Below are 25,157 nucleotides of genomic sequence, written 5' to 3' on the forward strand. Positions count from 1 at the left end.
TGGAGGGGTAGGGGAATAAAGGAAAAGGGTTCCCCACTTCCTCTCGGGGAGGATTGTCATGGAAACCAAAAGGCAAGTTTTAGGAAGGTAAGGTTGAAATTTGAGGTTCCGGGGTTTCCCGTTCGCAGGTGGCCAAGGGCCAAGATCGATATTCCAGTTCTCTGTGAAAGAGGAGGAGTCAGAGAGCTTCAAAGCCGAACGTTGAAACAACTTCCGGAAAATGAAGACTCGACAGGTCTCGGGTTCTACGTAAACGCGGCTACAGAGAAAGCCGTCAGTTAGAGCAAGGGCTGCTGGGAACTCATCTCCAGCAATCCGCTCTTTCCCACCGCTTCCCCTTCACAGGAAATCCCGCCTATCAACGCCTCCGCCCGACTCTTCGACCTCTTGCAAGATCTCGCGGGATCTTCGAGAGCCTATGTGACCCGGCGGGAGCGGAAGTTGAGTCTCTTTCCCGTGGCAGGTCTGCAGCAGGCGGCTGTGCAAGGATGAAGGTAGGGCATGCCTGATGGGGGGGGGGGGGGTTCGGTGCGAACCTGCTAAGGCTATGTTCCCGCCGCCCTTCCTATTTTTTGACTCCGGCGTTGTGTGAAGGAGAGGCAGGGGCGGGCGAAGCGGATGGCCTTTGGCGGCCGGAACGCTAGGGGAGAGAGGATGGCGGGGGATTGCGTCGGCTCCGACACCGGCCTGAGCACTATGGCGGCCTTAGCGGCGTTCCCATGGGGGAACGTGGCGCTCCTTTCGGCCCTAGGAGGCCCGGGCCTCCCCGCTGCCCAGCTGGCGCAGGAATCTGGCTGGTCCGAATCCGCAGATTCGGGGCTCGATATTTCCAGTTGGATGGTGACTGCGGCTTAGTGGCTGCTGAGCGAGCCTACAATTTGCACTCGCGGTCCCCACCGCCCTTACCTAAGCGTTTGAAAGGGGAAAGAGAGCTGAGAGACAGTATTTGAAAAAAGGCAAATTCCATGGGCAATTTTCCCCGACTGTCTCCCACTCTTGGAATCTGCGTCCTCTTTTTCCTAGCTTCTTCCAAGCTCCAACTAAAAATCCACTTCCTGGAGTTTTTCCTTTTGCGTGTACCTACCTTTTTGTATCTTTACGTAACAATATTTAATATCTTTGTGACCCTGGGCAAGTCACTAATTAGCCTCTGTCTTCGGTTTTCTCATCTGTAAAATGGTGATGATAACCCCAACCTTCCGGTTATCAAATGATAATTGTAAAATTTTTAGCACAGTACCTGGCACATAGTAAGCACTGCATGAATGTTAGCTAATATTCTCTTTCAATAATTTTAAAGTGTAATTTTTCTAATTACACGTTAAAATAATCATAATGAAAATAGTTTGCTTTTTAAAATTGAGTTCCAAATTCTCTTCCTTTCTCCCCCTCCGTGAGATAGCAACCAATTTATGTTACACATGTGCAGTCACACAAAAACATTTCTGTATTAGTCATGTTATGAAGAAAAATACTAGAAAAAATAAAAATTTTAGAAAGCATTCAGATACCATCAGTTTTTTCTGAAAGTGAGAAAGCATTTTTCGTCATGAATCCTTAGGAATTGTCTTGAATCATATTGCTTCCAAGTCATTTACAATTGCAGTATTGCTGTTATGAACAATGTTCTGGTTCTGCTTTTTTCGTTTTGTATCAATTCACAGAATTCTCTACTTTTTTTCTGAGAGCATCCTGTTCATTTCTTAAAATAGAATGGTATTTCATCACAACAACTTTTTCAGCTACTCTCCAACTGATGGGAATCCCTCAATTTTCAGTTCTTTGCCACCACAAAAAAAGTTACTACTAATAATGGTGTTTTTCAAGTTGTTCTTATAATGTGAGTTCCTATCTTTCTCTGTATCTCCATTGTTAAAGGCACACAGGACTAATAAATACTTGTTGACTGATGCTTACTGACAAACGCTTCTTTCTTGGGAAAAGCCAATGTCATATTTTTTCACCAGAAGAAAGAGGACTGGTGGTTGCACAGGAATATAGGATTGTCAGGAACCTAGAAAGGTCATTTAGTCATTATTTTATAGAGACAGACTCCAATAGGAGCATGGCAGAAAAGTAAAGATGCACGTGAATTCAGGTCAGAAGACATGGGTTTAAATTCCAGCTCTGCTTTTTGCTATCCACATGATCTTAGGTGAGTTTTTAGTTTTTCTTGGTCTGTCATTTATCTTTAAGATGGAGCTGGACTTTTCCAGTTTTAAATTTATAGTAATAAAAGCTGTTATTTTCAAAAGATCATGTAATAAGTGGTAGAGGTCTTCTGACCCAATAACATCCAGTGCTTTGCTTTTCTGTCTTTACATTGGTTTTTTTCCACCACCCCCAGCTCAACATCTCTTTCCCAGCCACTGGCTGTCAGAAACTCATCGAAGTAGATGATGAGAGAAAGCTACGGACCTTTTATGAGAAACGGATGGCCACTGAAGTTTCTGCTGATGCTCTGGGTGAAGAATGGAAGGTGAGAACTTGAGAATTCTTATTGGAATATCGTTTTTAGTATTTAACCACCCTGGTGCATAGAAAGTGAGAGTCATGGTAGAGGATGTAGGTATGTGTTAAGGCAATGAGATTTCAAAATAAGCAAGACTGGTTACCTGTGATTACTATTTATTTGAAATTTGTTTAATGGACCAAAGTCTGAACAGGTCTGCTACCTGTCTTCCATGATCTTCCTTATAGTATTTAGGTCAGAAATGCATTGCTTTTGAAATTTATTTTCAAAGCAGGAGTGCTTAAGTGTATTTAAATACAGAATAGATAAAGAGAATTTTATTGATACCTATTCATCTTTTGGTGAAAGCTTGAGTTGTAAAGAAAAGATCTAACTCCCTCTGTTAAAAATTTCAGCAATGAAAGTATTAAAATGAACTTTTTATATCTCCTCTAGGGTTATGTGGTCCGGATCAGTGGTGGAAACGACAAACAAGGTTTCCCCATGAAGCAGGGTGTTTTGGCTCATGGAAGAGTCCGCCTGCTGCTCAGTAAGGGCCATTCTTGCTATCGCCCTAGAAGAACCGGAGAAAGAAAACGTAAATCTGTTAGGGGCTGTATTGTTGATGCCAATTTGAGTGTTCTCAACTTGGTTATTGTAAAGAAAGGTAAGCATTTGTATTTTTCCTAATTCTTTGGTTACTTTATGAAATGCTTAGAGCTTTATTTCATAATTTCTAAAATACTGGTTCAGTTTAGTTTATTATCCAGATGCTTTGTTTCCCATTATGGATCATATGCTGTCCCCCTAAATCTCAAGATTGTTAGAACTTTTGTTGGTGAATTTTCAAATCTTGTCCAAACTATTCATTTTTACAGATGAAGAAACAGGTTCAAAAAGAGTAAGTGATTTACCAGGGCTCTAATCTTTTGTCTTTTCTTCCCTGACCTCTTGAACATATTTTTCCTATTTGTGCCTAAATATAAGTTAGTTTTAGTTAATGAGCATTGTCCTTTAGTAACTGTTAGTCACAAAGTTTCAGATAGCAAAATAATGTTTCATTGTTCAAAATAGTGGAATAAGTGAATCTTCTCAGTGCATAGTATACTTTAAAAATTTGGTATTGAATATGTTTCTTCACACAATATATTTAAAAAGCTCAAAAATCTGGTTTGAGGACTTTTGTATACTTTGCATTCTTGATAAGAGTAGGTTATTTTCCCATGGTTACATGATTCATGTTCTTTCCCTCTCCCCCCAATTCTCCCCCTCCCCCCCAGCTGACTCAGTTCCACTGGGTTTTACATGTATCATTGATTAAGACCTATTTTCATATTAATAGTTGCACTAAGGGGGGATCACTTAGCATCTATATCCCCAATAATATCCCCATAAGCCCATGTGTTCAAGCAGTTGTTTTCCTTCTGTGTTTCTACTCCCACAGTTCTCCCTCTGGATGTCGATAGTTTTCTTTTCATAAGTCCCTCAGTCTTGCTCTGGATCCTTGCATTGCTGCTTGTAGAGAAGTCCGTTATGTTCGATTGTACCACAGTGTATCAGTCTCTGTGTACAATGTTCTCCTGGTTCTGCTCCTTTCACTCTGCATCAATTCCTGGAGGTCATTCCAGTTAACTTGGAATTCCTCCAGGGCATTATTCCTTTGAGCACAATAGTATTCCATCACTAACAGATACCATACTTTGTTCAGTCATTCCCCAATTGAAGGACATTACCTCATTTTCCAATTTTTTGCCACCACAAAGAGCGCAGCTATAAATATTTTTGTACATGTTTTTCCTTATGATCTCTTGGGGTATAAACCCAGCAGTGGTATGGCTGGATCAAAGGGCATGTAGTCTTTTAAAGCCCTTTGAGCATAGTTTTAAATTGCCATCCAGAATGGTGGAATTAATTCACAACTCTACCAGCAATGCATTAATGTCCCAGTTTTGCCACATCCCCTCCAACATTCACCACTTTCTTTTGCTGTCATGTTAGCTAATCTACTAGGTGTGAGGTGGTACCTCAGAGTCAGTTGTCATTTTTAAACAGTAGTTTTGTTTTTTTTCAAAGGCATATTGATGACCTTTCCTTCCCATTAACCTAATAACCTAGACTTTAGAAAATAGCTGAAGAATATAACTAGTGAGAAATTCAATAATAATCAAAATCCATGACAAGGATTTGGAAAAGTCCATTTTTAGTATCCTAATTTTCAACATTTTCTTAAAGGTGAGAAAGATATACCTGGACTGACAGATACAACTGTGCCTCGTCGCCTGGGGCCCAAGAGAGCTAGCAGAATCCGAAAACTTTTCAATTTGTCCAAAGAAGATGATGTCCGGCAGTATGTTGTGAGAAAGCCCCTCAACAAGGAAGGTACAGAGATTATGTGGGGGGATTGGGCTCAGAATTTCCTGTAAGGTCTTGTGTCTCACTGTTGTGATGCCATTGGGCTCTTTATCATTTTAGGTTTTGCATTAAAACAGTGTAGAGCTGGAAGGTATCTGGGAGGACATGAGATGGGAAGTATACAATAAGTGGTTCAGTAGCAAAGGAGATCTGAACTTTTTAGTTATGCCTAATTTTTCCACTTCTAGTGAAGTGAACTTCCTTAGTATTAATGGAGCTTTGGCTAGTAGGGTTTCTCAGCTGTCTGGTGGGTGTTATCAAGGATTCTTAATGATATTTAGAAGAGGTACTTAATAAGCACCTTAATGTACCCCCCACCCCAACTAGTGTTATTTAATTTATGATTGTAAAGCCATGCTTTAGTCTAAAAGAAACTTATGATTACCCTATGCCCAGTTGATTCTATTATGATAAGGAAATTAGAGGCCTTAGAAGAGGGAGGCAGTAAAGTATTTAAGGGTTGGGAAAGTGCTTTGTGTGTTCTCATTTGGTCCTCATAATCTTGCAGTGGTACCATTTACATTTTATGGATTAGGAAACTGAGGCTATAGTTAATAGACTTGTCCAGTCATAGAGCTAAATGTCTAAGGCAGGATCTGAACTCAGGTCTTCCTAACTCTAGTCCAACACCCTTTCTATTGTGTTATCTATCTTAGCAAATGCAGCTCAAGAATGGGGTTATTACTCTAAAACTTGTCAACCTTGGCTTTATGAACAAATGTGAGGTGATAGGCTCACTCACGATAGATAGGAAGACTGGAGTTCAGATTTGACCTTAGACTAGCTGTGTGACTACAAATCATTGTTTGCCTCAGTTTCCTTATTTGTAACAATGACTTGGAGGAGGAACTTGCAAACCCTCTAGTTCTGTTTGTTTGTTTTTTGCTAAGAAAACCACAAAGGGGGTCAAAAAGTTGAACACAACTGAAAATAAACAGCAGCAGGCCAGTGGGATCCCTCAGTCCTATTAGGAAGAGATTGAGCATGAGGTTGAAAAAATAGAATTCATAGAGGCACTGTCTGATTAACTGGTGATAGGAAATTGCTATAAAAAGGGTATGCTGAGGTGGCTGGGTGGCTCTCTGGATTGAGAACCAGACCTAGAGATGGGAGGTCCTGTGTTCAAATTTGGCCTCAGACACTATGTGACCCTGGACAAGTCACTTAACCCTCACTGCCTAGCCCTTACCACTCCAATATCTTGGAACCAATACATGGTACTGATTCTAAGGCAGATGAGTACATGGTACAGATTCTAAGGTACAATACATGATACAGATTCTAAGGCAGTTTTTGTAAATAAATAAATTTAAAAAGAAAATATTTGCTTTCTGGATCTCTTTGATTTAAAAAAAACTTTTTAAAGAGGTAATGTTTAAACCTGTCAGAATCAATACTAAGGATTAGTTCCGAGGCAGAAGAGCTGTAAGGAGTGGGGCAGTTGGGGTTAAGTGATTTGCCTAGTCATACCTAGGAAAAGGGTGCCAACGAATTTATATACAAGAACTCTGCCTCTGGCCCTGGCTCTATCCATTGAGCCCCACCTAGTTGCTTCATACTATACTTATTGATGAGATTGGAGTTTTTTCCAGGTGACTCCTGAATTGTGCTCAAATAGTAACATTTAAAGATATACTTTTATTGATGCTTTTTTTATAAACCCATACCTTCCGTCTTGGAGTCAATACTAAGTATTGGCTCCAAGGCAGAAGAGTGATAAGGGCGAGCAATGGGGGTCAAGTGACTTGCCCAGGGTCACACAGCTGGGAAGTGTCTGAGGCCAGATTTGAACCCAGGATCTCCTTTCTCTGGCCCTGGCTCTCAATCCATTGAGCCACTTAGCTGCCTACTAACATTTAAAATAGGGGATTCTTTTCTGCAGTGAATTAAATTTAAAAAATGATAAAAAATAACTTAATAAAAGTACCTTTTGGGGGGAAACTACAATGCTGTGCCGCACCTCCCCCCCCCTTAAGGAATTTGTATAGGAATCTGGTTGGTATAGCTATACAAGTCATTTCTTTGTGCCTAACTTTTTTTTTTTCTTTTTAAACTCCTTATAGTAGATTCTATCTGGGCTGAAGTTTTCATTTGTTAGAGCAAATTCTTGCTGTCTCTGTGGGTAATTCATAAATTAAGTATGAGCAAAAGACTCAATTGAAAAGTTAACATGGGATCTAATTATACAAATTCCCCAGAATGATTATTACTATTGTTCATTGTGTTTATATAAAATCCACTTGAACACATAAGTAATTTGTAAAGCTTTATCCAGCAATGTAATTCTCCTAACTGGTTTGTTTTTATATATGATGGAAAAAGAGTAAATTTATTGGGGAGGTATATGTGACTACTTTTCCCATTTCCACTGTACATGTTTTTTTTGTTTTTTTTTTAAACCCTTGTACTTCCGGTGTATTGTCTCATAGGTGGAAGAGTGGTACGGGTGGGTAATGGGGGTCAAGTGACTTGTCCAGGGTCACACAGCTGGGAAGTGGCTGAGGCTGGGTTTGAACCTAGGACCTCCTGTCTCTAGGCCTGACTCTCACTCCACTGATCCACTGTACATGTTTTTATGGTTTAGGGGCTTCCAATTTTCTCTTATTTTGTACCTAATTGCTTAAAAAATGGAAATCTCATTTAGATTAATTTAATGTGTATGAAGGCATTTAAAAAATTAAAGAATATAATCTGGAATTACCCCCTTTTAAATGTATTTGTTTAACTAAAGTATTACTGTTTGATTTTAGCATTTAAAAATTTTCAAGATTGTTGCTTATATCTTCTATTAAAAGGGACATTTAAAAATGCTTTGGCTACCTATTTATTGTTTGCACCTGCTTATTTTAAAATCATATTAAAGGGGATAGATCTTTAGGAGGCTGGGTTTGTCTTCATGTATAAAAAATAGCATATTCATCAGTTTTACTTTTCTGTAGGCAAAAAACCCAGGACTAAGGCTCCTAAAATCCAGCGCTTGGTGACTCCCCGTGTTTTGCAGCACAAACGTAGACGCATTGCTTTGAAGAAGCAGCGTACTCAGAAGAACAAGGAAGAAGCAGCAGAATATGCCAAGCTTTTGGCTAAGAGAATGAAGGTACATGAGGTTTCTTATTTTGAGAAGATTCTATTATCTTGTGGATTAATAAGGTAGTAGTGGAGATTGATAACAATTTGGTAATATTCTTCTAGAGATCATTGTATATCACTTTAGTTGTGTGTACATATAATATACACTTTAGTGTAGTCCTTTACTCTAGTTTTTTAACAAATAAAGTATATATTAAAAATGTTTTGTTTTTTTAATTTAGGAGGCTAAAGAAAAACGACAGGAACAGATTGCCAAGAGACGTCGACTGTCTTCTCTGAGAGCCTCCACCTCAAAATCTGAGTCCAGTCAAAAATGAAATTTCTAATAATGTATTAGAAATAAATAACTTTTGTCAAGTGGAGGCTTGGTCTGTTTTTATTTTACAAAAAGCATAGAAGGAATGGCTGAAGTGGTAATGTGTTGTATTTCTTGCCTAACTAAATGACCAGTCATCTGATCTGATATGGTATGGATTCACTTAACAGAAGTGCTATTTCTTCTGTGTGATGTTGGAGAATTGCTTGTTTTCTTACCCAGCTTAGAATTAAGTGGTGAAGGGAGAGGTCTGACCCACATGTGATAGTGACAAATAAAAATAAGTGCCCCCCGGGCAGTCCAAAACAAGGTTGAGGCTGCCATTTGTCCATGTAGACCTGGAGGGTAGACATAGGAAGTGATGAAAAGAACTCTTAAATATGATAACTTCCTGTGAAGGGGATTTTGGCATTTTGAACCTGGCCTTGGAGGAGCTCAGGTTGAGACCTCAGACTGCTTCCTTTTGAATTGTCACATGGTTAAGTTAGGCTGACTCCCTTTCTTTTCCCTTGACATTTCTGGAGGTCCTAACCTAAAAAGAGGTCTCTCACCTTGGAAGTCTCAGGGCTAGAAGCCTTGTTTAATTAACCTCTGTGCCCCTTTGCTGGGGCCTCCTGACAGGCCAGAGTAACTCTTTTCCTTTCCTAATTGTAAATAGACCACCATAAAAGTCATGCTGACTTGGGTCTTTATTTTGGAATCGGGCGATTCCTGGCCACCAAACTTTAAATAATACAGTCCAGCCATAATTTTACCCCTTTTATAGTGGCTACTAAGAAATTACACACTGGGTTCTACATAATCTTTTGTTATGAATTTCTCCAAGTTCTAGTTAAGACACTTCAGACACAAAACCCCTCTTTTAAAACACAGCATGAGGGGGTAGCTGGGTAGCTCAGTGGAGTGAGAGTCAGGCCTAGAGACAGGAGGTCCTAGGTTCAAACCCGGCCTCAGCCACTTCCCAGCTGTGTGACCCTGGGCAAGTCACTTGACCCCCATTGCCCACCCTTACCAATCTTCCACCTATGAGACAATACACCGAAGTACAAGAGTTTAAAAAAAACAAACAGCATAAGTATTTTTTAAATGGGTGCATCCTGGGCCTTCTTCCTTCCGATTGCATTACGTTTCAAAAATGTCTGCTGCCATGGCCCTAGAGTAGATTGTTAATATTTTCTCATCAAGGATGGAATGTTTTGATGTATACAACTAGTTGAATATTAATCCTAAAGAATCTTTTGGAGGACTTTGTGATAATCATTTAATGTTTTATGTCAACTTCCAAACTGGTCTATTCTCACAGTCATATATAACTGGGGTTTTCTTGACCAAGATACTAGAGTAAGTTTGCCATTTCATGCTCTAGTAGTTTATAGATTGGGGCAAATGAAGGTTAAATGACTTGTTCAGGCTCACTTAGCTATGGTGTAAAGCTATATTTGAACCTGGGAAGAGTCGTCTTTTCCCTACTCCAGGCCCAGCACTTACCTAGCTGCATCAAATACCTTTTACCCACCTACCTATAGGAACTGACCAGGAATGCCCTTTCCATTTAGTTTTTTTTTTTTAAACCCTTAACTTGTTTTGTCTCATAGGTGGAAAGAGTGGTAAGGGTGGGCAATGGGGGTCAAGTGACTGGCCCAGGGTCATACAGCTGGGAAGTGGCTGAGGCCGGGTTTGAACCTAGGACCTCCTGTCTCTAGGCCTGACTCTCACTCCACTGAGCTACCCAGCTGCCCCCCCTCCATTTAGTTTTTATTTTTTTATTTTTTTTTTTATTTTAAACCCTTAACTTCTGTGTATTGACTTATAGGTGGCAGAGTGGTAAGGGTAGGCAATGGGGGTCAAGTGACTTGCCCAGGGTCACACAGCTGGGAAGTGTCTGAGGCCGGATTTGAACCTAGGACCTCCTGTCTCTAGGCCTGGCTCTCAACCCACTGAGCTACCCAGCTGCCCCCTCCTCCATTTAGTTTTAATGCATCCATGAAAATATAAATCACAAGCTACTTCTTAAAATGAACTTTATTGACCCCCACTTATTCACCTTGGCCCTAAGTTTTTATAACTAAGGTTGCTATTACGTTACTTACTAAGCTATAAACTTTGAGGTAAGGGTATACTAAATGCAGTGGCTAGTAAATAATGTAAAGTAATAACTGAAAAAACACTACACGTGATCAGTTTATTGGTGCAACATAAAAAATTTTACTTGGGTTCAAAAGTGAGCTCTGGTACTTGTGTGTGATTTCTCCCTTATCTGGAAAGTGAAGGTATTGGACTAGAAGACTCTTAAAATCTAGGATTTATATTCTCGATAAGCCAGCATTACAGGACCTTTGTAAAAATTCTTGGAAAGTGGGAAGAGCTCCAAAGTAACATGCTAACAAAGTGGGGAGGGGGAAGGAGAAGAATGGGTCTTTAAGTGGAACACATGTAAAAGTAATTTTAGATTATCAAATGGTAAGGTGGGTTGGAATTTGAGATGAAGATTTGATTGGGTTAAGAGGGGCCTAAAAATGAGATTGTGACTGAGAATAGGTTTTTTTCTTTCTATAGAAATGGGTTTAAATGGACACTTCCCAGCTGTGTGACCCTGGGTAAGTCACTTGACCCCCATTGTCTAGCCCTTACCACTCTTCTGCCTTGGAACCCATACATAGTATTGATTCCAAGATAGAAAGTATGGGTTTATAAAAAAAAAAAATGGGTTTAGTTGCCAGATAAAAATTAAGACTTAAATCAGACCAAAGGGTAAAATAGTTTCCTTTAGTTGAAAATTGTAAGAACTATTTTTATTATGAGAAAAAGGACAAAGAATACAATCTTGAGAGTGCAAGTGGTGTACCTCAACAAATATTCCCAATGTTACACAGCTATCAAATCTCAAGATTCAGACTTTGAGAAAGAATTTTTGTTTCTTTTAAAAATCTGAAAGCTCAAGGAAACTCAATGTAATCTCTCATTTTAAGTAATAAAACGGTCTGTTTCAGAAAATCAAATGCCAGAAATATAAATAATTTATAAACTTTATTTGAGAAATCCATTAACAAGCTTTTCTTTGTAGTCTGAGATCTATACAAAATACACAAAGCACCCTTCTGAGAAATTTGTCAATCGAAGCATAGTTAATATGATGCAACAAACAATTCACAAAGCCTTGGAAACCAGAAGAAATTGATTGCAGTAGCAGAAAGTTTTCCGGTAGTCAAGCTGATTATTTATTCATCTTATTTCATCCTTATTAGGGCACAATTCATTTCCAGAAAAGACTTCAATGTGCTTTGTATCAATAGGAAACAATCCCTTTTTTTTGTACCACTGAATGATGCAGAAACAGTACATAGCCTTATAAAATATGCACCAAAATAGGTTAATGACAATTGTTTTGTACTCAATTTCAATTTCAGCATTTACTGTTTTGAAAGGCACTTTTGGTATTAAGTGATTAAGTGAAAGAGCTTAATTGCTAATTTTTGAAAAAGTTAAGTAAAGTTTTTTAATTAACCTAAATATATAAATATCCTAGGATAAATTTCTTAAAACAAGGTTGCTATAAGAATGCCACGCCTAATCACTCCTTTTTGCAATATACTTCATTTTGCAGTGAACTGAAAAACAGCAACAACATCAATCTACATAATATCAAGTTACACAACATCCCTAACAAATAGTGTTTTACTATAATTCTCGTGTGACATGAACTTTATATTGGAGACAAAAAAATTATAAAAGCTAAACCGCTTCTTTGGCTTAAATACTACAGAAAATTACAATGCTTTAAAGTTGCTTTTGTTACTATAATAATTTTCTGTTAAGATTTGTAACCCGAACCACGCACTAAGTAAAATTAGTAAGAGAGGAAAGAAGACATTTTTATGGCTTACCTGCCTAGGCCTCTCACCAGAACAACGGCACTGCTGAATAGCACTCACCATGGATATATGTCTAGGATCTTTACTTAACTTGCTTTTAAAAAGTTGATGTCAATCCTGAAACTGCTTTAGAATGGGATAAAAAATATCACTAATTTTCCTTTTCAAAAACCTGATGTGAACCTAAGGATGTAGCAATCAAATGTTGTCAAAGAAAAACACTTAGCCTCCCTCTTAATTCAAGGGACTACAGAGATACTTAAAAAGAAGGAAAACCTACCAGGCTGTAAAAAGCGAATTAAATGAGAACTGCTGTTTGTCACTTAAGATGTGAACCCACAGAGAGGGTAGCACTAACTATAAATACCAAATCTGTCAGAATAGTGGCTGTGGTTTTCCTTCTTTCAGCTCATCAGTAGGAGTAGTGGAGTGGTGTGAATTAAGGGTCAGTATACCCAGATCCAAATCTCTGCTCCAACACTTAACAAGCTTTGACAGCAATGACATCAAGCATGTCATTGGAGCTTCTCTCTGAGACAGTTTTTTCCATCTAAAACGGGCACGAACGATTCTTAAATGTACCCGAAAGGGCTGTTGTGGAGAAAGTATCAAAGTATAAACCTTAGTGCCTACGAAAATGGTAGTTAACATGTTATATTCAAATTTTCAATATATTGTTTTAAGGTTCATAAAAATTTCACTCCAATGTCGATAAAGTACTTTGCAACCTTGAAAGTAACAACCATGTGAACTGCATCATGAAAGGATTACTATTTTATAAATGAGGAAATGGAGAAAGGTGCCCCCATATTATTCAGCTATCAAGTCTCAGAGTGAGGCTTGAAACCTACATCTTCTTACTCTGAGTCCAATCTATGCCCACTGGGCCAGGCTGCCTCCAGGACTTTTCAACTAAAGTAATGAGATCCTCAATAAATATAACAAAACATATCCACCTGACTATTAATTTCATGTCCTAAGAACCCCACATGCACCTCTGAGTAGAGGCTAATGAATCAGAGTCCCATTACAACCTCTAAACTTAAGATAACAACTGAGAACTGCCCCCTCCATCAATTAGAAAATTAAGTGGTGACTTACTTTTGATAATCTGAAGTAGTTTGATGATATCAAATATAAAATTCAATTGCAACTGCTCTAAGCTATTTGTATAGGAACAAAGGACATATCATAATATCAAGCCTTTTGACCTGAAAGTCAGCTATTAATTGGATCTTTCTTTTTAAGATGAAGAAAATCTAACCTAAAAAGGTTTCTTCTTGTGGCTTGTTTCATCATCCTTGGGCCAACTTCAAGTCTATGCTTAACTATTCTGTGGTGAAATATTTCTATATTAAAATGGAAGCCATGGAAAAACAGCAATAGGATAGTGGAAGGTTTGGGTTAGTCAGTCTCTCTGGTCAGGATTTATTATTTTCATACTAAAAAAACCAAGTTTGTCTGCATGAGCCAAATAACTAACTCAAGCATCTTTTTTCTATAGTGTTCTAAAGATAAATGACCTAAATAGGAAGAACTGTAATTCTACAGTTCTAACAGTGATAACTTCAATACTTTATAATAATACAAAGAAACAACAAAAATGTAGTATTGTTCCACAATCCGGACACTAATTTGAAAAATTACTTTCAGTAGTCTTCAAGACTTTTTTTTCATACAGTGTTTTTATCTAGTTCTGGCAGTCAAATAAAAATACAACAAAACAAAACAACCCAAAAAACTTTAGGTTGAGGGGAAAATAAGCCTTTTAATTTTTTTTTCAACACAAAGTTTGCAGGGGTGACTTAGAACATCAAGGACATTATTTACTATAAACTGGCAGTGTCTTTTTCTCTCTATGTGTACTGAAACAAAGCCTCAGAAAAAAAATTTAAAAGGCTGGTCAGCAGAGTCAAGCAAACAGATAAACTTTGAATTCAAAATTAGGGGCTTGAAAGAAAGGAAGCAGGAGGTTGTTTTGCTTATCATGTAAATTTAAAAAAAACTAGGGCTTATACTCTGTTTAGATGACAACTTATCATTAAGTAATCTCAAAGTAAAATACAGTAAATTGTTATAAAAAATTAATTTGTTGTACTACTACCTAGAAATAGTTTATCTTTAAGTTTAAAAAAATACTAGCCAAGTAACAGTCACACATTAGTGAAAGTTCAAGGCGATTTTTGTAAGATTTTTTTCCAAATCAGAAGTGCTTTTGATATATGGTTGTGTGAAAATGAATCCCAAGTCACATTAAAATTAATGGATGAATGGAAAAACAAATGTGAATTGTGAAAGATGACAAATAACTTAATCCTACTTCTATCTGAAAACTCTAACACACAACACAATGAATAGGCTTAAGAGCATTTTGTCCATTTTATTCATCTTTGTAATACTACTTTTACTGTGTCAAAGGCTTTAAATCCAATAGTACAAAAGAACATCTCATAGCAAGTAATTTCAAAATGACTTTTTTTTTTTTTGGTCAGAAGGTGTGACTTTTAAGTATTATAAACTTCAATGACTGAGAGGAAACCAGGGCTAAATTGCAAAAAATACATCCTCCACACAAATAGTGCAAAATGCAGTTTTAAAAAAATAATGTCTATCAAAACATTTTAGTCATGTTCAGTTGCCACATTCCATGTAATTTCTGACATGAGATTATACCACTAGCATTCTCCACAATGACCTGAAACTAATGTCCTGCATTGGTATTACACTGATCAATCCAGAAATGTAGAATGGTACAATGATTAGAAGGTCATTTAAACAGAATCCACACAGAGTGAAAGGCATATTGTGCTTTTTTTAAGTTACACCATTCAGAAGTGCCTGTTTTGAAGCAACTGCTTTCTTTATTCATCTGCAGTGGTTCCTGGAAATTCAGACTGATCTTAATTGACATCAGATCAATCAACAGAGCATATTAGTCCCCAAAAGGAAGCTAAGGCGAACACACTCAACAAAGTGTGTTTTTAATAGAAGGCATATAAGGCATGACAAAATGCTAAGTGAGGCATGTGAGGTCATGATTTTTCTTAAATCTACTGACTATAAGCTCGATAGCTTCAACTTTTAAGACTTAATTCATTCAGCACATAAAAAAATATATAGACATGCACACTTGGGATCATGTGCATGCAAATCTACAAGAACTAATTTTCAAACCTTACAAATATTAAACTTCCATTTGCAGTGCAAGGTATCCCACAGGTTTAAAAAAAAGTGACCGAGGTGGGCCTGAGAGGAAAGAATTCAGGCCAAAGGACAATTTTTTGCGCTTTTTAAAAAAGGATCAAATTTCAATTAATTCTGTAAATCATTATGAAATCTAGATTCAAATTCACTTAAACTACCTAATTAGCTTGTAAAACCATTTCTACCTTCAGAATAAGTGACCTTGGTACCAAGGAAGGAGGAATAAGGGGAAGGGAATTGGATATCAGGAGTATAACATTCCATCAAAAATGAATATATAAACAAAGAGTGAAAGCATATATTAAATTTAAAATAAAGCCAGTGGCAGAGCAGTTGTCAGAGTTTCAGAATATTTTAACTACTAGTAACTACAGCACAGTTTGTGAGCAGTCAACAATCACTGGTCATGAGACCCTTTCAGAAAGTTGTATTGCAATGTGCAATCTAATAGTTTTAATAAATATATACACTTATTTTATAGGCTGCTTATGCATACATCTACATAGACACACAAGTATGTACACACAAAATCCACTTTCTTCTAGGACATGCTCCTAGAATTGGGCTATTTAGCTTCTCTTGGGACTGGAGAAATTTACAGTTACTTTTCCCAATTTTGAAAGCTCTCCCAACACAAATCAATAAAATGTCCACGGTGAGCGTGGTTATTCATTCTTTTTTTCTAAGAGAGTAATGGATACTGGGGAAAAAAACCAAACAAAAAAACCCAAAGAACTTTTGTCAGCAGAAACAAAAGAAATAATTTTTTAAAAATCAGACTCGCCACCACAACAAACAGGTCGTGGGCTGCAGATCCATCCTGATTGTATCATACACTGACAGGGTTTTCACCAGTTCTCAGGCATCTAAATCAAAACCTGAACGTTTCCAGGTTGACACAGCTTGTTTTCCAGGATTAATGTGTACTGTGAAAGTTTAAAGTAGTCCCTAATTTAAATGAGAGGGGCTCCAAAACATTTCCTGCACCACTCCACACTAAGAGTTGGAGGAGCATCAATTCTCTGCATCTTTCCCAGAACCTCTGAGGATAGACTTTTATATGCAAGCTCATATTCGTTGTCAAAAGCCTCTGAAAGACATTTAAAAAAAAGAATATTAATAAAGAAAACATTAAGGTTATTTAAAGAAAAACATATTTGGAGTATTAGGCAACAAATTAATATTGCAAAACTATTTTTGGATGTATTAGTCAAACAAATTTAATCCCTTATTCAAAATAAATGTCATAAATTGCCTAACTGTACCAACTTACCAATATCAATATTTTCTCTTCCAAGAGACACCAATGACAAGAAAAGGATTTCCCTGTACAAACTCCTGTGAAGAAATAAGAATGTATGCAGATAATGGGAGTTAGTAAGTTTACCCAACTTGTTGAATACACCCCAGGCAGATGGCAAGCTGCCTAGGGCTATTCTGCCTGTCAATTTGCTCATTCCCCTCCACCAAACACCTTGCTCTGGGACAGGGAGAGCACCCAGATGTGAGGAGGAGAAGATTAGAAGAATGTGAGTGACAGAAGCAGAGACATCCATCTTCACACCAAAGCTTGTCTCCTAATGGGAGCCATTAGGAAGGAGGTAAGAAGCAACACAGAGCAAAGTTATTTTCAATTTTGTTTACAAATGAACTTCTTTACTTTCCTAAAATTAAATCTGCTCCCCCAAAACATATATTTCTTTATATGTGCTTGAAGGATATGTGTATACACAACTTAGACAATTGTTAAAGATGGATCAGAAAGTTATTCGGAGAGTACTGAATCAGAAAAAAATGCCTTATTACCTTTGTCGTTTTACATTTGGCTTCACTTTTTGCAAAAGAAGGTTGATAGGTTTAAGAACATCATTATGTTGAATGCTTTGCCTGATGTTCTCTACTAAAGTGCTTGTGGCCTGTTGGTCTTCTGACACTGAGGATGATTTCTTCTCAGTGTCTAGGGATAGGAATATACAAAGGATAAAATTATTAAGAAAACTGATCCCAAGGTGTTTTTTTAAAACTGTTTCTTCACTCCAAATATATTTCTTGTCTAACTATACTCACTCTGTAACACCCTCACTTACTCCATATTCCCTTAATATGTATGAAAAAACCTTGTACTACACCTAAATACTTATTAGAATATTGCTCTATAACATAGTTCTCTAGTTGGTTGATGTGTTTCTTCTCCCCAACAAGTTTATAAATTCAAAAAGGGTGGAACTTATAATTTCTATTTTTAAAATGCTATACTACCCTTTTCTAAAGAGAACCAAGGGCAGGAATATTCATATAATATTCAACAAATATTAATTAAATAAGTTTTCAATATTTAATTCATTTTACAGGCTTATAATTTACCTAATTTCAGGGGGCTTTACTTAAATAAATTAAGATTAAAATCTTTTATTTCTTGAGAACCTTTGCTACTCTCTATTTAAAAAAATGCAGTTGCAAACCTGAAAGAACTTGGCACAATATCCCCGTTTTTTAAAAAAATAATTTCAAAATAATTTAAGAGAAACCTTTCCAGAGGAAATGTCAAGGTAAAAAGACTTTAACATATCTTCTACAACTGAAATATTTTATGAAATTTTTTTTCTTCTCATATTTGTTCTTATTAGAACAATCTTTTTCTTCTTTCCTCAAAAGCTCTTCAAATCAAATTCTCTCATTTCCAGGAAAAAGAATTTACACGATTCTAAATAAACCACTCTCACATCACTGAAACTCTCAAGTGCTACAAAAACTAAAGTTTGTAGTTCTAGAACTCCTATTTTACCATTTGAGCAATCTCAAGAACAAGGGTCAGTTTTTAGTAAAAGCCAGGGAAGTACACTGAAAAGAATGCTGATTTTGAGTACGAAAACCTGGGTCTACCAATTACTAGCTTGATGGCAATGGAAAAGTTGCTTAATCTCTTGTGTTTCATTTTCTACACAGGAAAACTAGGAAGAATGCTTCCTAGCCATGTGACCTTGTACAGGTCACTTAACCCCTACTGCCAATAAGACAGAAGGTGAGGGTTTTAATTAAAACAAAAAAACCCAACATGTTGGCCAATCCCCTGGCAACAAGATTCTCTGAACCTGGCTCTGGGGGTCTTCAGACGACATCCATAAAAGGCAATTGCTGCCTAGCCTATCCTTCCATCTTGCCGATCACTGCCACAGCTTGAGCTTTGTTGGGGGTGCCATTGAGAATACAAAGCATTCGGGACCAAGGTGAGAGTTTCATAGAGGAATATTATAATAATAACAACACTCAAGATGAATAGCTTTGTATCAGAAAAAATAGTCAAGACTTAAACTTAGTCAAGGTGAACTCGAGCACATGCTAATCGCATGTAAATGCTGATCTCTCTGTAAGCAAACCAGAAAAAAAATGTGCCAAACCGGGAGGGCATCAAGCCCCTTCACATCAAGAGACCTTTGTCAACTATACTGAGGCTTATTAGGTAGAGTTTAAGGTTTCTGCACAATGGCTGATTTAAGTATAATAGCTAAAATATAAAATTCTAACTGAAAAAATATATAAAAAGAACCAACTTGGAATCAGTAAGGCTTAAGACTGAGTTACTTACTGAGATTCCTCCAAGAAACATACAAGGGCTCTCCAGGTTCCTGATGAAGGTTGATATTGTCCCATAATAATTGAATATATACTAGCTTGCTGTCCTGGGACAGAGATGAAAGAGGAAGCTAAAAATAAATTAAAAGAAAGTATTAGGGGGCAGCTGGGTAGCTCAGTGGAGTGAGAGTCAGGCCTAGAGACAGGAGGTCCTAGGTTCAAACCCGGCCTCAGCCACTTCCCAGCTGTGTGACCCTGGGCAAGTCACTTGACCCCCATTGCCCACCCTTACCAATCTTCCACCTATGAGACAATATACAAGGGTTTTAAAAAAAAAAAAGAAAAAAAAAAAAGAAAGTATTAGCACATACCACGAGAATAGCAAAGTTCAATAATAATTCAACTAAAAATTTATTCCCTGGAGAACTGTTCACAAGAGAAAAATCTGGGCTACGTAAATATAGGTTCATAGATAGGATTTGGCACTCAAAAGAACATTAGAGAGTCTAGCATTCTCATTTTATGGATACAGAAATGGAAGACCAGAGATGATCAGTAAATTAGAGAAAGTCACACTGCAAGCTTGGATCCAAATTTCTGATTCTAACCTTTTTTGCTTCACTATGCTTTTGTGAATACGGTTGAGAGGAGAATTCTCTCAGTGTTACAGACTTAAGACTTGAACAAAATTCATAAGATATGAATGGTAGAATATTCAAATTTATGTTAAACTTTTAATTATTACATTACTTTCATCTCATCTATCACAACCTTTTACAATGAAGAATTCTAACCTCTGAAATATCCATTAATTTCCTAATGTACTGATTTGTTTCTATGACTTTTAAAAGAAATGGAGAAATGACTATGACATATTCAAGACAGAGATCATAGAAATCAAGCCAGTAATATTACATTTAGTTCTGGGTGTCACATTTTAGAAAAGAGTGTGTTCAGAGAGGGTGACCAGGATGGTAAAGGGCAACTCTAGACATCTCCATCACAAATGTTCATATGGACTCTTTGTGCCCAACCTGTGGCCTTCCAAGCTTATACTGATTTGATCAGCCACAACTGGACACACTGTACATTGAGAAAATAACCAATCAATCAATTTCTAAAAAGAAAGCTCTTAATGCTCTGTTGACACCCCTGCCATCACCCCACCACCACACAGTCACCCTGTAGGTATCACTCAGTTTTCCCCCTTTCCCTTAAGTAATATTTCATCACGCTTACTTAATTAAAAAAACAAAACTTCCTTGTATTTCTGTTATCTGAGATATTACAAAGCAATCTTCATGTGTGGTATTATTTGTAGGAAAGTTTCAAATGCTTCTCTTTTATAAAAAATCTGTATTTTTTCACTGGTGATTAGGCTCAAGTCTGCAGGGTATGTCATCCTGGGTTGAATCTTGAGCTTCTTTGCTCTTAACACATTTCTATTCCCTTTGGTGGTTTCTGGCAAGTGCAGTGATGGTGAACCTTTTAAAGACAATGTACCATGCCTCCCACCCCTGCATTTGGAGGTCAGGCTCCAAGGTGACCCATGGGGAAGGGAACAGGGGGAGGGAGCTGCCTCTTGCTGCCATGGGCAGAGAAGAGCGAGTGGGCTGTGAAGGTGGCAGAGAGAGAGAGAGAGAGAGAGAGAGAGAGAGAGAGAGAGCGCGAGAGCGTGCGCAAGGAGCTTTGATGCCACCACCAGGCTGGGAGCAGATGGAGCACAGTTGGGGGGGGGTTGGGGAGGAAAGCCCAAGGACCAGAATTCTTTAGCTTGGGAATGGGTCATTTCTAATTCCACCACCCTCCCCAAATACATCATCCTTTCTTTTCTTTTCTTTCTTTTTTTTTAAACTTTAGCTTCTGTCTTAGAATCAGTACCAAGTAGTATCAGTCCCAAGGCAGAAGAACAGTAAGAGCTAGTGTGATAATTAGATTAAGTCTACACTGCCCATCTTTAGATTTAATCACCCATGTGTGCTAGAGTGAGGGACAAATCAGAATCAACTGACCTGCCCCCTAGGTGGTCTATGAGAACTGTCTATTGTGATTGGACATGCAAATTAGGAGGGAGGAATAGGAAGTGACACATAAGTGACCCCTTTAAAAGGAGAAGGTCCTCAGCTGAGGTCTTCAGTGGAAGAGAGTATCTGGTAAGGACCTCTTCTGGTTTATGGAGGAGTGTTGGAATGCTGAGACTCTGGGGGGACTTCTGACTGCTTCCCTTTCAATTGTCATGTGGGTAAGTTAGGCTGACTCTCTCTCTCTTCCCTTGGCATTTCTGGAGGCTCTACCCTCAGGGAGGCCTCTCTTGCCTCTCTAATTATAAAAGGCCTTGTGGCTAGAAGCCTTGTTTAATTAACCTCTGTGCCCCTCTGCTGGGCCTCTAAATTCTTACCTGGCCTCTGGTCCGGACCAGAGTTTCTCTCTCTCAATTTCCCTATCTTCAACCTTCCTAACTGTAAATAAATCACCATAAAACTCAATTTTGACTTGAGATTATTCCTTAATTGGGGAAATTTCCCCTGGCGACCACCTTTTAATATATTGAACCCATAAAACCCATATTTCCCCCTTACAATGGAGGTTAAGTGACTTGCCCAGCGTCACACAGCTAGGAAGTATCTGAAGCCAGATTTGAACTCAGAACCTTCTGCCTTTAGGCCTGGCTCTCAAATCACGGAGCCACTTAGATGGCCCCTTTCACTCTTATTTCATCAGGTGTTACAATGAATTTCTGCAACAAGATGGATACCACTGAGGGACAAGATCATCAGTCGGAGACTTCGGAATGTACCCAGGTGCTGTAAGCCAGGGCCAAAAGTCAGTTGGAGCCAACCCTATAAATACCCATCATGCACAGCACAAGACAGCTCATTCTGGAGCAATTTTGGAAGGTGGGAGGTTCAAGAGAGGGAGGATAGGCCCTATATCTGCAATTCAACTTCCTTGCCTGAGAGATCTAGAGAGCTATATGGTAGCACTGTCATTCAAGATCATCAACAGCCTTCCCTATTCTTTGGCTTGGCTCTGGCCAAGTCAAGCCAGAGTTAGTGAGAGGGTGAAGAATCTCCAGCTTTTACCTGATCCAGAAACCTCTATATCTTTGATCATTTACTTAGATAATTAGCAATAACATTCCCAGATCCTCCATCCTTTCCCTTGTTCCTAACCCTGTTAAGCCAGAATTAAATACAGTTGTTTGATGCCAAGTTGAAGATTGAAGTACCTTTCCTGAGTGGTAGATATATCTAAAGCCATTAGGAAGGGGAAGATAGTCACGTAGTCAGATTCATAGCGTTATCCAATAAGTGCATTAATAGCCCATATCAACATTCAAACCAACCCCAGGTTGAGGAACTAGAGAAGCTGGCAACACACACAACTTCTCAGTGGTTCCCTGCCTAGGAAACTGTTGAAAGGAAACAGCTTGGCAGGCTCAGTCCAGCAGAGCCTGTCAGGTGGGAGAGGCATAACCCTTCTATTAGTAGCATTCACACAGGGTGTGTGTGTGTGTGTGTGCGTGCGTGCACTCTCACCCCATCCTCTTTTAACACAGGTTATTACCTTGTTAGGGTGCCTGACACCTGTAATGCAATATTGCTAGCAGAAGCCTTTTGCTTCTGCCATTTCAAACTGTCACAGCCTGGCAGTTAAGAGGTTTTAGAATCTTCAGAAAGTCAGTTGGAACCTGAGGCTATAAATTGGGCTAAAGTTCCAACTGATGGGGCTTTTGCCTTCTGGCTTTCGCTTTGCCTGGGGATTTTTGCTTTTTGGGCTTTGGCTTAGCCTGTTGGCTTCAGCTTTTTGGCTTGGCTTTGGCCTTTTGGCTTTGACACTGCCTTGTGCTTATTTTGTCTTGGGGAAATTTGGACCTATCTGATTGGACCTTCTCTGGACCTTTCCCTGATCTCTCCATTACATCCCTGCTATTTCCCCTGAATTTCCCTTTGGGCCCTGGGAGGAAGGGTGGGTTTGGCGATTGGACATTGTAGGTTTAGTTTAGTGATTTGATAAATACTTTACTTCAAAGGCAGTCAAACCTTCCTGACTGGGATAGCCTAACCCTCTCCTGTGACCCATCCCCCAACACCAGCCTTCTCCCTAGCAGAGGTTAAAAACCTAAAACCTCTTTCCCTCTGATTATTTCTGACTTTAATAAATCCCCTTTTTTACCTATACAAGTCTCTAGTGAATCACTGTATCGAAGATTAAGGCAAGGGCTGAAGAGGGAAGGAATTTTTTTCTTTTATTTCTTGAGGGAACCTCAGGCATCCATCTTGGCTGAGACTTCCTGCAGTCATCAGTTTCACTGGCAGGGAGGAGTCCTTTTGTCTCCTCCCTCAAAGGACTTTAGAAATTAACAAGAGAAAACCCCAGCTTTGACATAAACATTTCTGACTGGCCCAAATTCCTCTTGTACCTTAGAGGTACCTTCCCTGCCTGAAGGGCAGCCTATATTCCCCAGTATCTTCTGTCTCTAGCCTGGGTGAATAAGCCTGTTTAAGCTGCCCTCTTGTATACTCCCTGTCATTCCCCTACCTTCCTATATACCACCTCATTCATCCTTTCCATACAGTCAGCTATCTCCTTCATTCCTCTTCCATATCACCTCATCATCCTTTATCCCTCCTTTGGCCAAAATTACCCCATTTCTTTATAACACACCTTAGCTCATGGTCGTAAACCTATGGCATCTGTGCCAGAGGGGGCACTCAGAGCCCTCTCTGTGGTCATAAGCACTGTCATCCCAGCACAGAGTTCACCAGAATTTTTATCTAGGAGACCAGAGGAATGAGGGCTGCTCCCCTTCCCCCTTCTTCCTCTCTCCACAGGCACCTGAAGACATTTCTCACATCACCCATCCCTCTAAAAAGTTTGCCATCAGTGCATTACACTGTAGAGTGAGTTGCAATTATACCTTTTGGGTTTAATTTTTATTCTGGAGAGGTCTGAGGGCTTGTGAGGATGAAGCCCTCTATCTTGTTTAGTCACATGACTCTGAAGTCTACACAGATTTTTCTTATAAAACTGAGCATATACTGAGGAGCTGAGAAGAGAAGCTCCTTTCTATGACAAGAAACAACTTCAATGTCATGTCAAAGGAAGCCAAGACACTTCCTATATTCAGTTGATGCAAGGACTCTAGAATTCTTTAGCTGTAAACTCACAGATACAAATGTTGTTGGTTACTTCCTGTTTCCAGAAGATACTCATATTATCAGCTAGTTTTTGCAAAAAAATCCAACTTGATATAACATGGAAAATACTTATGAAATGATATCTGAAAGAATAATTCAAAACTACTCCCACCTTTAGCCTGTACTTATAAATCACCCTTTCAAAATAATATAAATATTTCTTTACTGATCCTGAAAAGGATCTTCATGGGCTAAAATATAATTGCTCTATAATATTCATATCACCTACATATCTCATTGATTCCCTTAGGTTTTCATAACTGTCACCTCTTTGTATATAGTTTAACTAAACAAGTTAATACCTACCTGTACTCCTTTATTACAATGTTCAGATGTGAGGATAAGTCCTGGTAAATTGCTTGGAAGGTCCAAACGTCTGAAATACCAAACCAGATTCCAGAAAATGATTGGATGTTGATTGATGAATGAAGATGTGTGAATCACTTGATCTCCCTCATTCTCCAACAGAGATTCAAGTTCTTTTCGAAGCACTAAAGGACTCAAGTAGGGAACTGAAACGGGAGAAGGGTTGGGTCTCTTCCTTAAAGGATCCTTGCAGTGAAAGGGGGAAAAAAGCCAACAGAAACTGCTTACTTCTTTATTTTACACTTTTCATTGACAGAAACTCAATTATATACTATGATATGATAGCATAATATAACATCTACTTCATAAATCATTGACACAACAATGTCAAAAAAAAAACCAAATATGATTTATTCAAAATATGTGTTTAAGCTTTTATGAGTGGTATTTTAAATTGTATTTACCAATTTCCCTTAAAAAAATTGAACTTATCAAACACATTATAATTAAGAAAATATAAACATATTACAAAGTTTCTTATTTAAAAGCTTGCTAAATTTAACGAAGCAGTAATAAATCTGATACGTTGGTTTGTAACATCATTGAACTACTTGTTTTTTCTTGTTAATTTTTGTTTTACTGAGACTATTCTTTCCTTCCTTCCTTTCTGAAAAATCCCTATCACTGTCAAACTCTTTAGAACAGTGGTTCTTAACTTCTTTTTCTTTCCC

General features: G+C 38.3%; 2 protein-coding genes across 10 annotated transcripts in view; one reads left to right on the top strand and one right to left on the bottom strand.

Moving 5' to 3' along the window:
- The first annotated feature begins 442 nt into the window (after nt 1-442).
- RPS6 (ribosomal protein S6) lies at nt 443-8,311 on the top strand. Its single transcript, XM_044657570.1, has 6 exons — nt 443-494; nt 2,348-2,479; nt 2,909-3,119; nt 4,685-4,831; nt 7,804-7,961; nt 8,176-8,311. Exons 1-6 carry the CDS (start codon nt 489-491, stop codon nt 8,269-8,271), a joined length of 750 nt encoding a protein of 249 aa, XP_044513505.1. The 5' UTR covers nt 443-488; the 3' UTR covers nt 8,272-8,311.
- Nucleotides 8,312-16,299: 7,988 nt separating this feature from the next.
- DENND4C (DENN domain containing 4C) overlaps nt 16,300-25,157 on the bottom strand; it is a 98,332-nt gene continuing 89,474 nt past the window's right edge. For 8 of the 9 annotated variants that reach the window (XM_044661624.1, XM_044661631.1, XM_044661599.1 and 5 more), the window contains 5 exons: nt 24,427-24,672; nt 18,933-19,050; nt 17,153-17,303; nt 16,620-16,684; nt 16,300-16,436 (listed from right to left, as the gene is read on the bottom strand). In XM_044661624.1, coding sequence (XP_044517559.1) covers nt 16,300-16,436; nt 16,620-16,684; nt 17,153-17,303; nt 18,933-19,050; nt 24,427-24,672 — 717 coding nt within the window. The remainder of the gene's footprint in view (nt 16,437-16,619; nt 16,685-17,152; nt 17,304-18,932; nt 19,051-24,426; nt 24,673-25,157) is intronic. The other variant, XM_044661607.1, reaches the window with a different exon arrangement.

The sequence above is a fragment of the Gracilinanus agilis genome, chromosome 1 (assembly GCF_016433145.1).
Source record: "Gracilinanus agilis isolate LMUSP501 chromosome 1, AgileGrace, whole genome shotgun sequence".
NCBI lineage: Eukaryota > Metazoa > Chordata > Mammalia > Didelphimorphia > Didelphidae > Gracilinanus > Gracilinanus agilis.

Excerpts from the sequence above, each read along its gene's own strand:
- RPS6 (XM_044657570.1), top strand. Across the intron at positions 3,120-4,684 it reads CTTGGTTATTGTAAAGAAAG|GTGAGAAAGATATACCTGGA; the intron begins GTAAGCATTTGT and ends ATTTTCTTAAAG. Across the intron at positions 4,832-7,803 it reads AAAGCCCCTCAACAAGGAAG|GCAAAAAACCCAGGACTAAG; the intron begins GTACAGAGATTA and ends ACTTTTCTGTAG.